This window comes from Mytilus edulis, chromosome 3 (assembly GCF_963676685.1).
Source record: "Mytilus edulis chromosome 3, xbMytEdul2.2, whole genome shotgun sequence".
NCBI classification, from domain to species: domain Eukaryota; kingdom Metazoa; phylum Mollusca; class Bivalvia; order Mytilida; family Mytilidae; genus Mytilus; species Mytilus edulis.
In genome coordinates, this window is record NC_092346.1 from 105,522,105 (window position 1) to 105,537,224 (window position 15,120).

Consider the following 15,120-nt stretch of genomic DNA (forward strand, 5'->3'; position numbering starts at 1 on the left):
TACATACACGAGCGAATCGTACAAGTTGAGATATATAAACACCATAAGATGGTGACAAGGGAACGTCACCATCTAAAAATGGATAATTAACAATAGGAAATGAAAAATCATCTCTTTTATCATAAATTTTTGTATTAAGCTTCCCGTTTATGATATAGATATCAAGATCGAGGAAAGGGCAGTGGTCATTGTTATCATTAGCTTTATTTAAAGTAAGTTCTACAGGATAAATTTCTTTAGTATACATACTGAAGTCGTCATTATTTAGAGCCAATACATGTATATGTGTAGCATGGAATGTAATGTGTAGATGTATATCTGGCAGGGCTCATCTGTTATTGACCTCATTGTCATTGATCATTGCTTATATTGAGTAAATGTGACACCGTATGTGTAGTAATATCATTATATTAAGACTTTCAACATCAAATCAATCATGGTCATTAAAGCAGGCGAGACATTTCAGCATTTTGACTCTTGTTCATTATTTATATTTCTAATGTAAATATAAGTTTCTATATTTAAAATTGTTGGGGTTAAGGCGCCCGCTTTAGGGGAGGGGGGGATAAAGTTTTACCCTTGTTCGTATTTTAACATTGTTGTTTACAAAACAAAACGTATAAAAATTACAAAGCTTTTATTTATACTATTTGATAAATTTACTATTTGAAATATATAAACAGTTCCCCTATGGTTTTGGTCCTAGAGCAGCATAACACCATCAACAACAACAAAAACCGATTCGATTACAAAGAACTCTACATCTTAATTTCAAATCACAAACTACTAGATCATATGCATTGTTAAAAGGCAGTGGATAAGCCAGATGCCCCTGGAGCAAGCATGTGCTCTTAGGTATCGTCTGCCTGGATTAGCCAGATGATCTTGAAGCAAGTGTATGACCCTAGGAATCGTCTGCCTGGATTAGCCAGACTAAGAGCAAGCATATGACCGTAAGTATCGTCTGCATTCACATATTGTCAATTGATATCTCTCCCTCTTGTAATCACTGTAAATTGCATGGTGTAAAAGAGAGTTAATGGAGAATGTAAATATAATCGGATTTCAAACACTATCAATTTATTTCACAAAATGTCCCGCTTTTGTGTTTTGATTTCTCCCTGTCGGGCCATTGTATACGTTTTAGAAGCATTCCCTTGTATGTAAATGCTATTTATAGTCTACTCATGCGATGCTTCGCTTCCCTTGCTGGGCTAATTTTGGGGAATCGAAAAAGAAAACTTATAGAGGTTCCGTTATTGTTAAAAAAAAAAACAGTAAAGAGACATGCTGTCACAGATGTATGATTCTACACAATGTTGTAAAATGTGGCATCTCCATTGTTATTGATTCTACACAATGTTGTAAAATGTGGCATCTCCATTGTCATTGATTCTACAAAACGTTGTAAAATGAGGCATCTCCATTGTCCTTGATTCTACACAATGTTGTAAAATGTGGCATCTTCATTGTCATTGATTCTTCGCAATGTTGTAAAATGTGGCATCTCCATTGTCATTGATTCTACACAATGTTGTAAAATGTGGCATCTCCGTAGTCATTGATTCTACACAATGTTGCAAAATGTGGCATCTCCATTAATTGTCATTGATTCTACACAATGTTGTAAAATGTGGCATCTCCATTGTCACTGCATACAAATAATATTTTTTTGTTTTTATTGTAACATACAGGAATCGGGCGATCCAGACCGTCAGGTTCACTTAGTAATATCTTACTAACCTTCCCGTCATTCTGTATAATTAATAAATTTTTAGACACCAGTCCTGCTACAAACACATTCTGGATATTGTCCACTGACATTCCTCTAGGACTCCTCAGATATTTGTCACTGAACACCCAGATTTCTTCCCCTGTCATACTACAGCAATGGACTGTGTCGTTCACATAGTCTGTGTAGTAAATCCTGTCCTTGAATGCAACAATATCGAAGACGGACACGTTACACTTTATTGTATTCAACCTCTTCCCTGATTTATCCATCACAACTATTCCTTCACTTTCTACTAGTACGTAGATTCTATTATCATGACATGAGATACCCCAGCATGACCCTTTGGTATCCATTGTTTGAATGACTGTGCCATTTTCGATGTTTACAGTATCTATGCGTTTGGATTCACCATGAGAAACTGCAATAATTTCACCATCTATTACAGTCACATCGTACGCCATACCAGAGACGGGTATGTTCCGGATGTGTTGTCCTGTATCATTATATTCTAGAAGGACTTTGTCACTCGTGTAGTTTGCTATCAATACATGACCGTTTGGTAAAATCGTTGCTCCTGTGATTTCCAAATTCTTGATTTGTTCTTTAAGTGAAAACTTACTACGGCAATTAAATGTGGTATTGTGAACTGATCGTACGGGTTTATATAGTTGTGTCTGTGCTTGGTCAATGTTCTCAAATATAAACGGTATACTGACAGCATTTTCATTGACTTTTATTTTTCCAAAGGAGTTGATATTCTCTAACAATGAGGTCAATTCTTCGTTAACCTCTATGTCTATTGTGTATTTGCGTACAGAACTCAGCGACATCTTGACAGATTCTATTTCTTCATGGACTATTTTATCAATCTGACGCGTACCAAGAAATACTTGGCTGTCAGAGTCCAAACGTTTAAGTTCGACTGTTTGTTTTTTGAGTCGTTTAATTTCATCATTCGTTCTGTTTATTTTTGTAATAAACTCTAGGGTTTTCACCTTATAGTTATTACATGTTTCTGACAAATTAGCTAGCAGTTTTTCTTCTAGTTCGTCCATTCGTTTGTTTACTGTAAATCGTATATTTTGTACCGATTTTTGAACGCTCTTTTCTTGTTCCTCGATATTTGTGAAGACCATTTCACAATCCTCTATAACACGTTGTAGTTGTTCTAAAGCTCCATCGATGGAAGTCAATACTCCATCAAGCGCTGTCGATGTCTTAGCGTTTATTGCTGCTTTTTTTAGAGTGATAATACAGTCAGAACATTTATCATGGCATGATGTTAAGCAGGTCTTACAAATTGCCTCATCATGCCACCTACAATAACTGTCAAGGTCAATTCCATGCTCATCGCACGCTGTTTTAATCGAAATGCTTTCCCCTGTTCTGTTATCTTCCATCGGTATTAATGTGTCGTCCGTAGACAACCGAGATTTTGGGATGGGACCTTGGTCTTTTCAGAAACGTCGGTTTACATTTCACACCACGTTCATCTTTATTTCCGTGGCAACAAGGACCAAGTTGAATGACCTACAACATATAATATAGCATACATCAGTGCGGCAATTCATGTCAAGCCATAGTTTTTGTCGAGCCTGCGACTTTTAAAAAAGAAAGTTATTTTTTTTTTGTAATGTTAATTTCCCTCTTATTATGAGTAATATGATAACTATACTTGGTATGTGCGTACCTTGCAAGGTCTTCATAACCGTCAGACAGTTTTCACTTGACCTCGACCTCATTTCATGGATCAGTGAATAAGGTTGAGTTTTTATGGTCAAGTCCATACCTCAGATACTGTGAGCAATAGGTCTACTATATTTGGTGTATGGAATGATTGTAAGGTGTACATGTCCAACTGGCAGGTGTCATCTTACCTTGATCTCATTTTCGTGGTTCAGTTTTTATAGTTAAGTTTTTGTGTTTTGGTGTGTTTTGGTGTTTTGGTGAGGTTGGCTTCCAAACTTAGCGTCACTGGTTAGTCTTGTGTGGACGTAACGCACCTCTGGCGTATTAAATTTTTAACCTGGTATCTATTGTTGGCTATTATTCATTTGTTTATCTGTCCTATATTTTCTCCAATTTATTTGTATTGTAGTCCTGTCATATGATATTGTCATTTTAATGTTATAATTAACATCGTCATTAAAGCGGGAGGCTTGGCATGCCACAAAACCAGGTTCAACCCACCATTTTTATTTTAAAATGACCTGTACCAAGTCAGGGAAATGGCCATTGTTATATTATAGTTCGTTTCTGTGTGTGTTACATTTCAATGTTATGTTTCTGTTGTGTCGTAGTTCTCTTATATTTGATGCGTTTCCCTCAGTTTTAGTTTGTAACCCCGATTTGTTTTTTCTCTTCGATTTATGAATTTCGAACAGCGGTATACTACTGTTGCCTTTATTTCTTACAATGTATGTAATAGGTCTACTATATTTGGTGTATGAAATGATTGTAGGTGTACATGTCCAACTGGTAGGTGTCATCTGACCTTGACCTCATCTACATGCATGTTTCATGGTTCAGGGGTCAAAGTTAAGTTTTTTCCCCCCTGATACTATATGCAATAGGTCAACTATATTTGGTGTATGGGAATATTTTATAATGTACATGTCAGTCCGGCAGGTTTTATTTCACCTTGACCTCATTTTGGTGATTCATTGGTCAATGTTTAGTTTTCTTTATTAAGTCTGGGTTTTTTTAAAACTATAAGCAATATGTCAACTACATTTACTGTATTGAATGATTGTAAGCTGTACATTTATTTCTCATTCGGTTTATATGAACTTGACCTCATTTTCTTGGATCATGTTAAGTTTATGTGATAGTTGTAGTAAAGTTTTATATTTAGGACTCTCAACATAATATCAATGGTTGGTAAAGAAGGCGATACATTTCAGCGTTTGCACTCTTGTTAAATGTAAGGGATAAAATAATCTACTTTTATTTCCATGTTGATCAGTAAATGTGTCTTTTCAGGGTGGAAATATTATTTTTTTAAACTTGTATTTTTTTGAAGTTACTCCAACCTATCTTCAAAGATTCGTTTACAAAATTCTACGATTTGGACCAGAATTACGTTTGTCTTTCTCTGGTAGGTGTTTTCATATAGGTAGGCTGATATCTGTTAAACATAATCAAACACATACCCGTTACTTTGCAGTTGACTATGCTAATGCTATATCAAAACTGCTTTAACAACAATGTACACATTTACGTCATTGATTATTAAGGTTTATTCCTTTAGAATATTTTATAACTATTTAAATGCTAGAAGATTTTTAAAAGAAACTCTGGATATGGCCTTGAAATTCAAGGGGGTTGATTATTCTTATTTCATGCACATTTCCATCTTTTCAAACAAGTGCTCAAAAGAACTTCTTTTTCCATTTAACAAAACATTAAATTGTATGATATCTTAAAAATAGTTTGTTATAAGTATATGTGTTGTCTCGTCACATGATAAAATATACTTTATTACCTATAATGACTAACCGTAGATTGTCCATGGAAAACAGAAAATATATATCAACCAGTGAGCGAGACATCAATAAATAAATATTAAAACATTTCCCAAAATAACCGTTCTTATATCCTGTTTTCCTATTATACAAGACCAAACACGTTACCAAATTGATGTTTGGAAACGCATAAATATTTCAACACAAAATATTACGGAATAGTAACCTACCTAGAAAACTCACTCCATAAAATTGAAGTACTGGTCAATCTACATATAAACATCCAGATCTCACCAAAAGTTCTTTTAAAACGCTGCCACCAACTAAAAAATAAAGGTATACATTGTCAATACTGAAACTAGATTTTATAATTAACACAGGTAGCTTAAACAGTAACAATGCCATGCAGTGGTGTTTTAAATTTGAATAAAAAATGTACAGAGTTATCGATATATTAGTATATATACTGTCAATGTTATTTGAAGAATAAACATTTATCTAGGTATGTATGGTGTAAACGGGGAAAATCTGATAGAAAATATCTTGGTTCTTGTTTAGTTCTTCCCTTAATTCGAATATATTTATATCTATTAGAAATCCACCGTTACAACTGGATAACTTGTGGACGGGGTATCTACTAATGCGTTCATCAGCATATATGCAATGAATGAATGCATACAAGTAAACATATTCATATTTCATTTTCAGACTGGTTAAAAATTGGTACATTATAAAATGAGACATAAGAGAATACACATTATGTACAGCATAAAAATATAAACAAAAGAAAAAAGATACCAGAGGAACAGTTAAACTCATAGATTGAAAATAAACAGACAACGCCATGGCTAAAAAAGAAAAGACAAACAGACAAAATAATAGTACAGAAGCCACAACATACAAAACTTCAAACTAAACAACTAAGAGTTACGTAGAACATATTACAAAATCAAATAACATGTTACCCTGTTAGATTTAATTTGCTCTAACTGGCGCAGTTTAGCTTTTGGGGCATAAGCCAAAACCTGCGTTGTATCCTGTATTCTATCTTGTGCGAGTTTAAATGTCCCTTTGGTGTCTTTTGTCTATCTAAACCAAGCAGCCATGTTTCTTGGAAAAGAATTAAAAAAAAAACCACAAAGTTTATAACAGCTGCCATGATGTTTTTTAGACTTAGTTTGGTTGAAATTGGTTCAGTGGCTTGCTATGACCTGTGTTCAAGAAAACCAGAGGCACACAATTACATGCCTGTATGTTCAACTGGATCGAAAATTGCCAACTTGGTAATAAGACTTGTGTATACACACACTGTGTTGCTGATATTTTTTATTTTACAATTTACATATCGCTCTCGTCTCTTTTATGAGCAAAAGTAAAAAAAAAAACATTAAAAAATAACATTCCAGGGGCAATAACTCTGAAACCGGTTGACGAGATATTTTTCAGAAATTTTCTAGATTAATAGATTTTGTCATGCTGATCATTTTTTCAATTTGCACCTTTCATCTTGATTCAATATTTTTTTACAACAACAGCCTAAAACTGTAAAAAGTGAATATACGAGAGCAATAACTTCAAAACTTGTCAACATATTTTCTCCAATTTTTAGGGTAAATACATTTTGTCTTGTTGATTCTGTTTGTATTTTAGACTTTCTATCTAGTACCACGTTTTTTAGTAAATGGCAAGAGAATGGCAAAAAAGTTAAAATCTACAATGCAGGATTTTCTCGCTGCATTTGCTCTTTGGTTGGGTTGTTGTCTCTTTGACACATTTTAAATTTCCATTACCAAATTTATTGCAGGTTGAGGGTAGATGTAATTTGACCTCTATGTTCAAAGACAGAGAGGCAATATTGGCCTATCTACTTGAACAAAAATCACAAACTCTACATCCTAAAGATGAGGCGGACTAACTTTGGTTTTCTATCTATTTGAGCAGTTTCGAAGGAGAAAATTTCAAAAGAAAAATCTTTGTCAGACAGACAAGTCACAGACTGACAACGATGACAAGACAGAGACTGACAACGACGACAAGACAGAGACTGACAACGATGACCAGACAGAGACTGACAACGATGACCAGACAGAGACTGACAACGATGACCAGACAGAGACTGACAACGATGATAAGACAGAGACTGTCAACGATGACAAGACAGAGACTGACAACGATGACAAGACGGAGACTGACAACGATAAAAAGACAGAGACTGTCAACGATGACAAGACAGAGACTGACAACAATGACAAGACACAGACTGACAATGATGACAAGACATGTACTGACAATGATGACAAGACATGTACTGACAATGATGACTAGACAGAGACTGACAACGATGAAAAGATGGAGACTGACAACGATGACAAGACAGAGACTGACAACGATGATAAGACAGACTGACAACGAGGACAAGACAGAGACTGACAACGATGACAAGGCAGAGACTGACAACGATGACAAGGCAGATACTGACAACGATGACAAGACAGAGACTGACAATGATGACAAGACAGAGACTGACAACAATGACAAGGCAGACTGACAACGATGACAAGATGGAGACTGACAATGATGACAAGACAGAGACTGACAACGATGACAAGACAGAGACTGACAACGATGACAAGACGGAGACTGACAACGATGACAAGACGGAGACTGACAACGACGATAAGACAGAGACTGACGATGACAAGACATGTACTGACAACGATGACAAGACAAAGACTGACAACGATGATAAGACGGAGACTGGCAACGATGATAAGACAGAGACTGACAACGATGACAAGACAGAGACTGACAACGATGACAAGACAGAGACTGACAACGATGACAAGACGGAGACTGACAACGATGATAAGACAGAGACTGACGATGACAAGACATGTACTGACAACGATGACAAGAGAGAGACTGACAACGATGATAAGACGGAGACTGACAACGATGACAAGACATGTACTGACAACGATGACAAGACAAAGACTGACAACGATGACAAGACGGAGACTGACAACGATGCAAAATGATGGCATAAGTTTGAGACAGGTGAGCAGTATCATATTGTATACAATGCTATATTTTGTTATTGATTGTGTAATTGTTCACGTCTTTCTTTCTTCAGTTCGTACCATCTTTTAAAGTCCTCAGAATACATTTTAAAAAATTTCATCGACATTGTATTTTGCTGGTTAAAAACCCATTAAAATATTGTTTTTATAGAGGATATCAGAAAAGGAGCATTTAGCTCAAGTCTTGATTAATGCATGATTTTTTTTATTAGTTGAACTACCTGTTTATAACTGTGATTACTCTGAGATCCGTACTTAGTGTCTTCTTGTTGTGGGGATGTATAAGTACCCTGCCACTTCCACTGTGAGTCTGTTCATATGGTGTACTGTTACTACACAGTTCCTTGTTAGTTGGAAGTTAGGGTGCCTGCTAACATATTTAACTCCCCTCCCCATTCTGTATGTATGTATCAGGCCGTTAGTTTTCTTGTTTGAGTTGTTTTACATTGTCATTTCATGGCCTTTTACAGCTGACTCTGTAGTAATGTGTTTAATCAATGTTGAGGGCTGTACGGTGATCTAGAGTTGTTAATTTCATAGTCATTTGGTCTTTTGCTAGAGTTGTAGCATTAGCAATCATACGACATCTTATTTTCATATTACATTATATTTACAGAAAATAAACACTGGTTTAGATGTCAATATTTTTATTCATTACTCATTATATAAAAACAATTAAAGCTACTACATGTAACCTAGAGACACTTTTAAAGTGTAATCAACACATACATCTTACTTTGCTAACAAACAAAATTTGCATACTTTAATAATAAAATGGTTAATTTCTTCACACAGTTATTGTAGCTTGTTATAAAGCTATTAAACATGTATACACCAAAGAATCGTTTGTTACATACTCAGCCAATACAATAGCAAATGTCCTTAGCTGTCTTAGTTCTTAATTTAAAAATAATGACACATTTATACATATTTAAATTCTTATTTCAAACTTAAAATGTACTTCCAAATTGATTTGTTTATGGAAAAAGAAGTGAGTTTAGTTTGTATACAGGGTCTTTGAGAGTTTGGATGATTCACCTTTTATCTTTTCCACCATATTTGTTTGTGACAGTGGCCATGACTGTATCATGTAATATTTATTCCAAACTTTGGTTTTAGAATCGTAGACTCTTATAACAATTGAGCAAGACATCCGTTGAAGTTGGAAATAAAGTATGTAAGTACATGTACAGTAGTCATTACGTAATACTATATTATATAGAATGTACCGATGATAAATTACTACTCAGTAAAAAGTACTCATACATCACATTGGTCAAATCATAACTTCAGTAAAAATCTAGTTTTTGAACTGATGTGAACTAAAGTAGTGTAATTTTAGAAAAAAAATTCTTGACACAGTTCATATATATAATAGCACCATCTTCAATAATCACAAATAATATTGGATGCTAGTACTAGTGTAAAAACCGTATGTCTCTAAAAACACCTGGCGGGTTGGAGGCCATCATTGGGTGTCAGCACTTATTTTTTACTTTTGCAAATTAATGATAATGATAGATTTTTTTCTTATCATGTTCTCTTCAAAATATCAGTGATTTCATGCAAAAGTTTGCTTAAAAATACATTCCATTTATCATTACTATATCAAAGCATCAATTTTTTTTGACAGTAGTTTTATTTATTTCAATATATTGCATACTATGATTCTGGCAATTGAAATATTTGTTCAGTATCAAGTGATAAGTTTTTGTAAACACATAGGAACATATGAGACAGAATGTTATTTGAATTGATATTTTGTAGGTAATCATTAGAATCCTTATTATTAATGCTATATACTGCTTGACACAAACTTCCTATTTATAGGAAAGAATAAAGATGTTTTCTTATGTCAATAAAAAATAATAGTTGACAATTTTGGAAAGAACTAAGATTACACAGGGTAATATTCTGTAATGGGGTATTCCTATATTAAGACTTGTAAAATATATATTTTTTCTCTATTTCTCCAACAACCTTCAACACAGATTATTTATATTGGACAGAATGTTTGCACTTAGAATGATACAGATCACTAGGTTTTCATCTTAACATTCTGCAAGGCTCAAATACACCATAGCACTACATTAAAACACAATCAGACTGTCACTTTAAGCCACTAATTTGCATTCAACATTGTGCAATATTTTGTGTAATATAATCAATGTAATATAATGTAATACCATGAAATGATCAATGTAATACAATGTAATACAGTGTAATGATCAATGTAATGCAAGAATAATCAAGGTAATACAAGAAAAATCAATGTATTACAATGTGATACAAGAAAAATCAATGTAATAAAAGAAAAATCAATGTATTACAAGAATAATCAATGTATTACAATGTGATACAAGAAAAATCAATGTAATAAAAGAAAAATCAATGTATTACAATGTGATACAAGAAAAATCAATGTATTACAATGTAATACAAGAAAAATCAATGTATTACAATGTAATACAAGAAAAATCAATGTATTACAATGTGATACAAGAATAATCAATGCATTACAATGTAATACAAGAATGATCAATGCAATACAATGTAATACAAGAATGATAAATGTAATACAATGTAATACAAGAATGATCAATGCAATACAATGTAATACAAGAATGATAAATGTAATACAATGTAATACAAAAATGATCAATGCAATACAATGTAATACAAGAATGATAAATGTAATACAATGTAATACAAGAATAAATCAATTCACAATGTAATATAAGAATAATCAATGCAATACAATGTAATACAAGAATGATCAATGTAATACAATGTAATACAAGAATAATCAATGTGATACAAGCATGAATGATGTTGTTCTACAGACAAACCATGAAATATGAAACTGAAGAAATGAAATAATAAAGCATAATGTACTTGCATAATCATTAAATGGAAGATCTGTACAAACACATGATTCAATATGAACATGTAAGATCTGTTAACCCTTTTAAAACCATGACAACCAGACACTGTCAAACATACACATATAACTGTACAGTGTCGCAGTCAGTAACAACAACTGATATCAACTTAATGAAATGTATGAGCAGAGTCATGCATTTAAATACTGTTAAATCTGAATATCTATTAATGAATTTGTTCATCGTGATAAGAACACTCATCTTTATTGCAGAACAAAAATTTAGATTAGTGGAAATAAATGCAAGTGTTACAACATAAACACACAGTGTAAGATATAACTACATTTGAAAAATCAAACTTCTGAAATTTGGTCTGACTGACAAGATTATACAGTTATTCCTAAATCAGCCTGATTTATAAAGTACATTTATATGCAGATGGAAGAATAAGAAGAAACATCTACAAAGAGAGGTCAGGTCTCAATGATAATAATGTATATTAACTGTGTGTAAATCGGAAAACACACAATATTAAAAGATGTCATTCATTTAATTGTCAAACTTTAAAAATAGAAACCAAATAAGAATTTCCTAAATTAAAAAAAATATGAATTTGCATAGAACATAAGAACTTATAAATTTCATTTTAATAGTAGATTGTCTCCCTTTGACTGTTAAAAATCTGATTTCAGTGAAAACTTGATAAAACATTCATTTCTTTGAAGTACTTTGAGAAAAGTCAAGATGAAAGTGTTAAAATATACTTATTAAATATCATTCCATTCTGTAAACATGTATTTCAGAGAAAATTTCTTTTATCTTATTTTGTGACAGTGAGGCAAAAAATAAATTTACCAAAATAAAATTTGACTTTATTGAAATGTATGAAAAAAGATGTGGGGGAAAACATCATTGAGACAGCAATCTTACAAGACAAATTCAACAAATATGAACAATTAGAAATTTAATTATTATGCTTGCATTCAGACAAAAGAAACTGGTCTTAAATACAATACATTAACAATGATAAGATAAAACCCAGAACTTTAAGAGACATCACATGTAAACGTAAGGTGTAATGTATTCACTTCAATATTTGTTACATCATAGGCACATGTACTCCTTTTTGACATTTTATTATAGCACCAACACTTTAAGCACTAGATTGAAATTCAAGTGATCATTTTGAAGATCTTTCACCTCTTGTTAACCTATATAGAGTATTCAGCATAAAATAACACATAATTAATCTGTTTTTAAATTGAAATTCACATTGTATTTATTCTTCATTTCTATGCATAGAAATACACATGTAAGAGTAAACAGATGATACATCCAAACTGTTGCATACACTATCATAGGAAGAGAAAATAACGGACAAAATAATGATAAATAAACTTGATTAGCATGGATCTTTCACTTAATTGTGCTTTTTAGATACTAACAAAAATAAGGTTAAAAATATAATGGATTAAAAGAGTTAAATAAAGATCATTTCTGATAAACTGAATTTTCTGTAAAGGTAAAACAAGTTTGGACACTCAAATGGTTTATAAGTAAATAAAAATGTGACATACTATATATAAGTATAAGTAATCTGTATGTTAAACCAAGTAAACAGAAGTATCACAATTAGAAACTATGACCAGAATTACCATTTGACCTTTCACATCTTACTTCCTGCAAACAAATGCATCTGTAGTTACCAGAATGTTCAAACTGATTATAGGCAATATTCTATTTATAAACTTTGTCTTCTGTCCTCAAAATCAAAATGTAAAGCAGTTTTCTCATTTCCATGACTGATGTCAATTCAGTCTTTTGATATATTTACCAAAATTACTGACTATATTTTCCTGATTGTACGTATAGCAATTCAAATCAGATTGACCAATCTATAAAATAAAATAAAAATCTAATAATTATATGCTTCTAAAGGCAATACTGCTTGTAAACTGTATATGCAATCTTTAAAATGATGGTTGAACTTATTCCTTTTGTATCAGTTCTGAATTGATGTGTCCCTTTTTATTTTATTTTATGTTAAAGGTTCTCTTTCAGTTTCAAAATAATAAGAACTGGCCTCACGGTCATAAAACTTTCGAACATGATTTTTGTACTCAGACTAGAAAATCAACCAATCAAATTGCTGGATTTCATGTTTCGAGCATGATTTTTGTGCTCCGAGCCTAGTCCAGTATTGCTTTATCTTAATAGCACAATTTATCATATGGAAATAAACATGACTTGTTGTAGATCTGGAAACACAGTGTTTACCAATATGAAAAGATGTATAAAATGAAACTGTATTACCATGATAAATACTTCATGAAAATCACTTGCTAATATTGCACTTCTATAATAATCTATTTACCTTAATATATAAAATATGTGTTAATGCCCCTTTTGAGCTTCTTTAGCAGCTAAAATTAAAGGTTGTAAATTGGCTAATGGTTTTGCTAGTCGTAAAAAGGGATGCTGAAAAAGATAAAGAAAACATTATAATAACTCTCTCTATATATAATTGGTTCTAAATATGTATTGTCTAAGAAACAATTACATCAGAATGATGAAGTATTCATCAATGTTCTATGTAAGATGTATGTTTTGAGAACCTCTACCATATACAGAGATTCTTTATATGCAGAATCTCTGTATATGGCAAGTAGCAGGTTTTCCAATGCTTTTCATTAGTTGCTGTCGGTATATTTTTATTTTTGTTACAAATTAGGCCGTTAGTTTTATCCTTTGAATAGTTTCATATTTTTTCTGTCTGGGCCTTCAATAGCTGACTATGCAGCATGTTTTTTATTGTTGCTTATATGCACTTCATTTGAATTCTGGCAGATGTCTAATGGGCAATCATACCACATCTTCTTATTGTAAATGAACATCAGTGTTTGATATAAATTCTGTCAGTGATGTGCTTGTTTATACTCGCTGCAATGGTTTGCACCTGTCATAAGTCAGGAATCTAATGTTCAGTAGTTGTTGTTTGTTGATGTGGTTCATAAGTGTTTCTTGTTTTTATATAGATTAGACCATTGGTTTCCCGTTTAAATGGTTTTACACTAGTAATTTTTTGGGGGCCCTTTATAGCTTGCTGTTAAGTGTGAGCCAAGACCCTGTGTTGAAGACAGTACTTTGACCAATAATTGTTTAATTTTTAAAAATTGTGACTTGGATTGAGAGTTGTCTCATTGGCACTTATACCACATCTTCTTATTTAGTAGTTAATATAATGTCTGTCTGTGCTTGTTCTGTAAATCGTTACAAACCTTTAAGAGATCAGAGGCACAACAACGTTTGTCTACATCCACCTCTAGACATTTATCTAAGACGTCTTGGAACAAAGGAGATAAATCTTACAAACCTTTAGGAGATCTGAGGCACAACAACGTTTGTCTACATCCACCTCCAGAAATTTATCTAAGAAGTCTTGGAACAAGGGAGATACATCATACAAACCTTTAAGAGATCCGAGGCACAACAATGTTTGTCTACATCTACCTCTACACATTTATCTAGGAAGTCTTGGAACAAGGGGGATAAATCTTACAAACCTTTAGGAGATCTGAGGCACAACAACGTTTGTCTACATCCACCTCCAGACATTTATCTAAGAAGTCTTGGAACACAGGAGATAATTTATGTTTTTCTTTTATGTCTGGTTTACCATTAGTGGCAATTAAATACAAAGCCTAAAATACAAAACATGCTAATTATCTTATAAGATAAAGAAAAATTTATCTTAAACATAGATATTTATAGGATGTATTTTGAACAATCCTGTACAAATTTTTCTAGGAGCTTTTAGATGTTTCTGAATTTTATTCTGAACTGTAAATGCCAAACTAAATTTTTTTTTAGCTAAATCCCAAAAAGTAGAAATAAATGTTACACATAACTTAATTCACTTTTTCAATTGTCAGGTGTGACAGTGCAAGCCCTGTACATCA

General features: G+C 32.6%; 3 protein-coding genes across 6 annotated transcripts in view; 1 reads left to right on the top strand and 2 right to left on the bottom strand.

Annotated features, from left to right (window-relative positions):
* Nucleotides 1-620: 620 nt before the first annotated feature.
* LOC139514730 (uncharacterized) lies at nt 621-5,562 on the bottom strand. Its single transcript, XM_071304363.1, has 2 exons — nt 5,430-5,562; nt 621-3,265 (listed from the first exon to the last, which is right to left on the bottom strand). The coding sequence occupies exon 2, from the start codon at nt 3,133-3,135 to the stop codon at nt 1,615-1,617; it is 1,521 nt and encodes a 506-aa protein (XP_071160464.1). The 5' UTR covers nt 3,136-3,265; nt 5,430-5,562; the 3' UTR covers nt 621-1,614.
* Nucleotides 5,563-7,760: 2,198 nt separating this feature from the next.
* LOC139515563 (protein starmaker-like) lies at nt 7,761-8,237 on the top strand. Its single transcript, XM_071305141.1, has one exon. The coding sequence runs from the start codon at nt 7,761-7,763 to the stop codon at nt 8,235-8,237; it is 477 nt and encodes a 158-aa protein (XP_071161242.1).
* A 672-nt stretch (nt 8,238-8,909) lies between these two features.
* Nucleotides 8,910-15,120, bottom strand: part of LOC139514728 (serine/threonine-protein kinase PAK 2-like) — a 38,985-nt gene continuing 32,774 nt past the window's right edge. For all 4 annotated transcript variants that reach the window (XM_071304357.1, XM_071304358.1, XM_071304360.1 and 1 more), the window contains 3 exons: nt 14,725-14,862; nt 13,536-13,639; nt 8,910-13,056 (listed from right to left, as the gene is read on the bottom strand). In XM_071304357.1, the coding sequence (XP_071160458.1) occupies nt 13,556-13,639; nt 14,725-14,862 (222 nt within the window). In that variant the 3' untranslated portion in view covers nt 8,910-13,056; nt 13,536-13,555. The remainder of the gene's footprint in view (nt 13,057-13,535; nt 13,640-14,724; nt 14,863-15,120) is intronic.

Excerpts from the sequence above, each read along its gene's own strand:
- LOC139514730 (XM_071304363.1), bottom strand. The coding sequence starts at position 3,135 with ATGGAAGATAACAGAACAGGGGAAAGCATTTCGATTAAAACAGCGTGC.
- LOC139515563 (XM_071305141.1), top strand. The coding sequence starts at position 7,761 with ATGGAGACTGACAATGATGACAAGACAGAGACTGACAACGATGACAAG.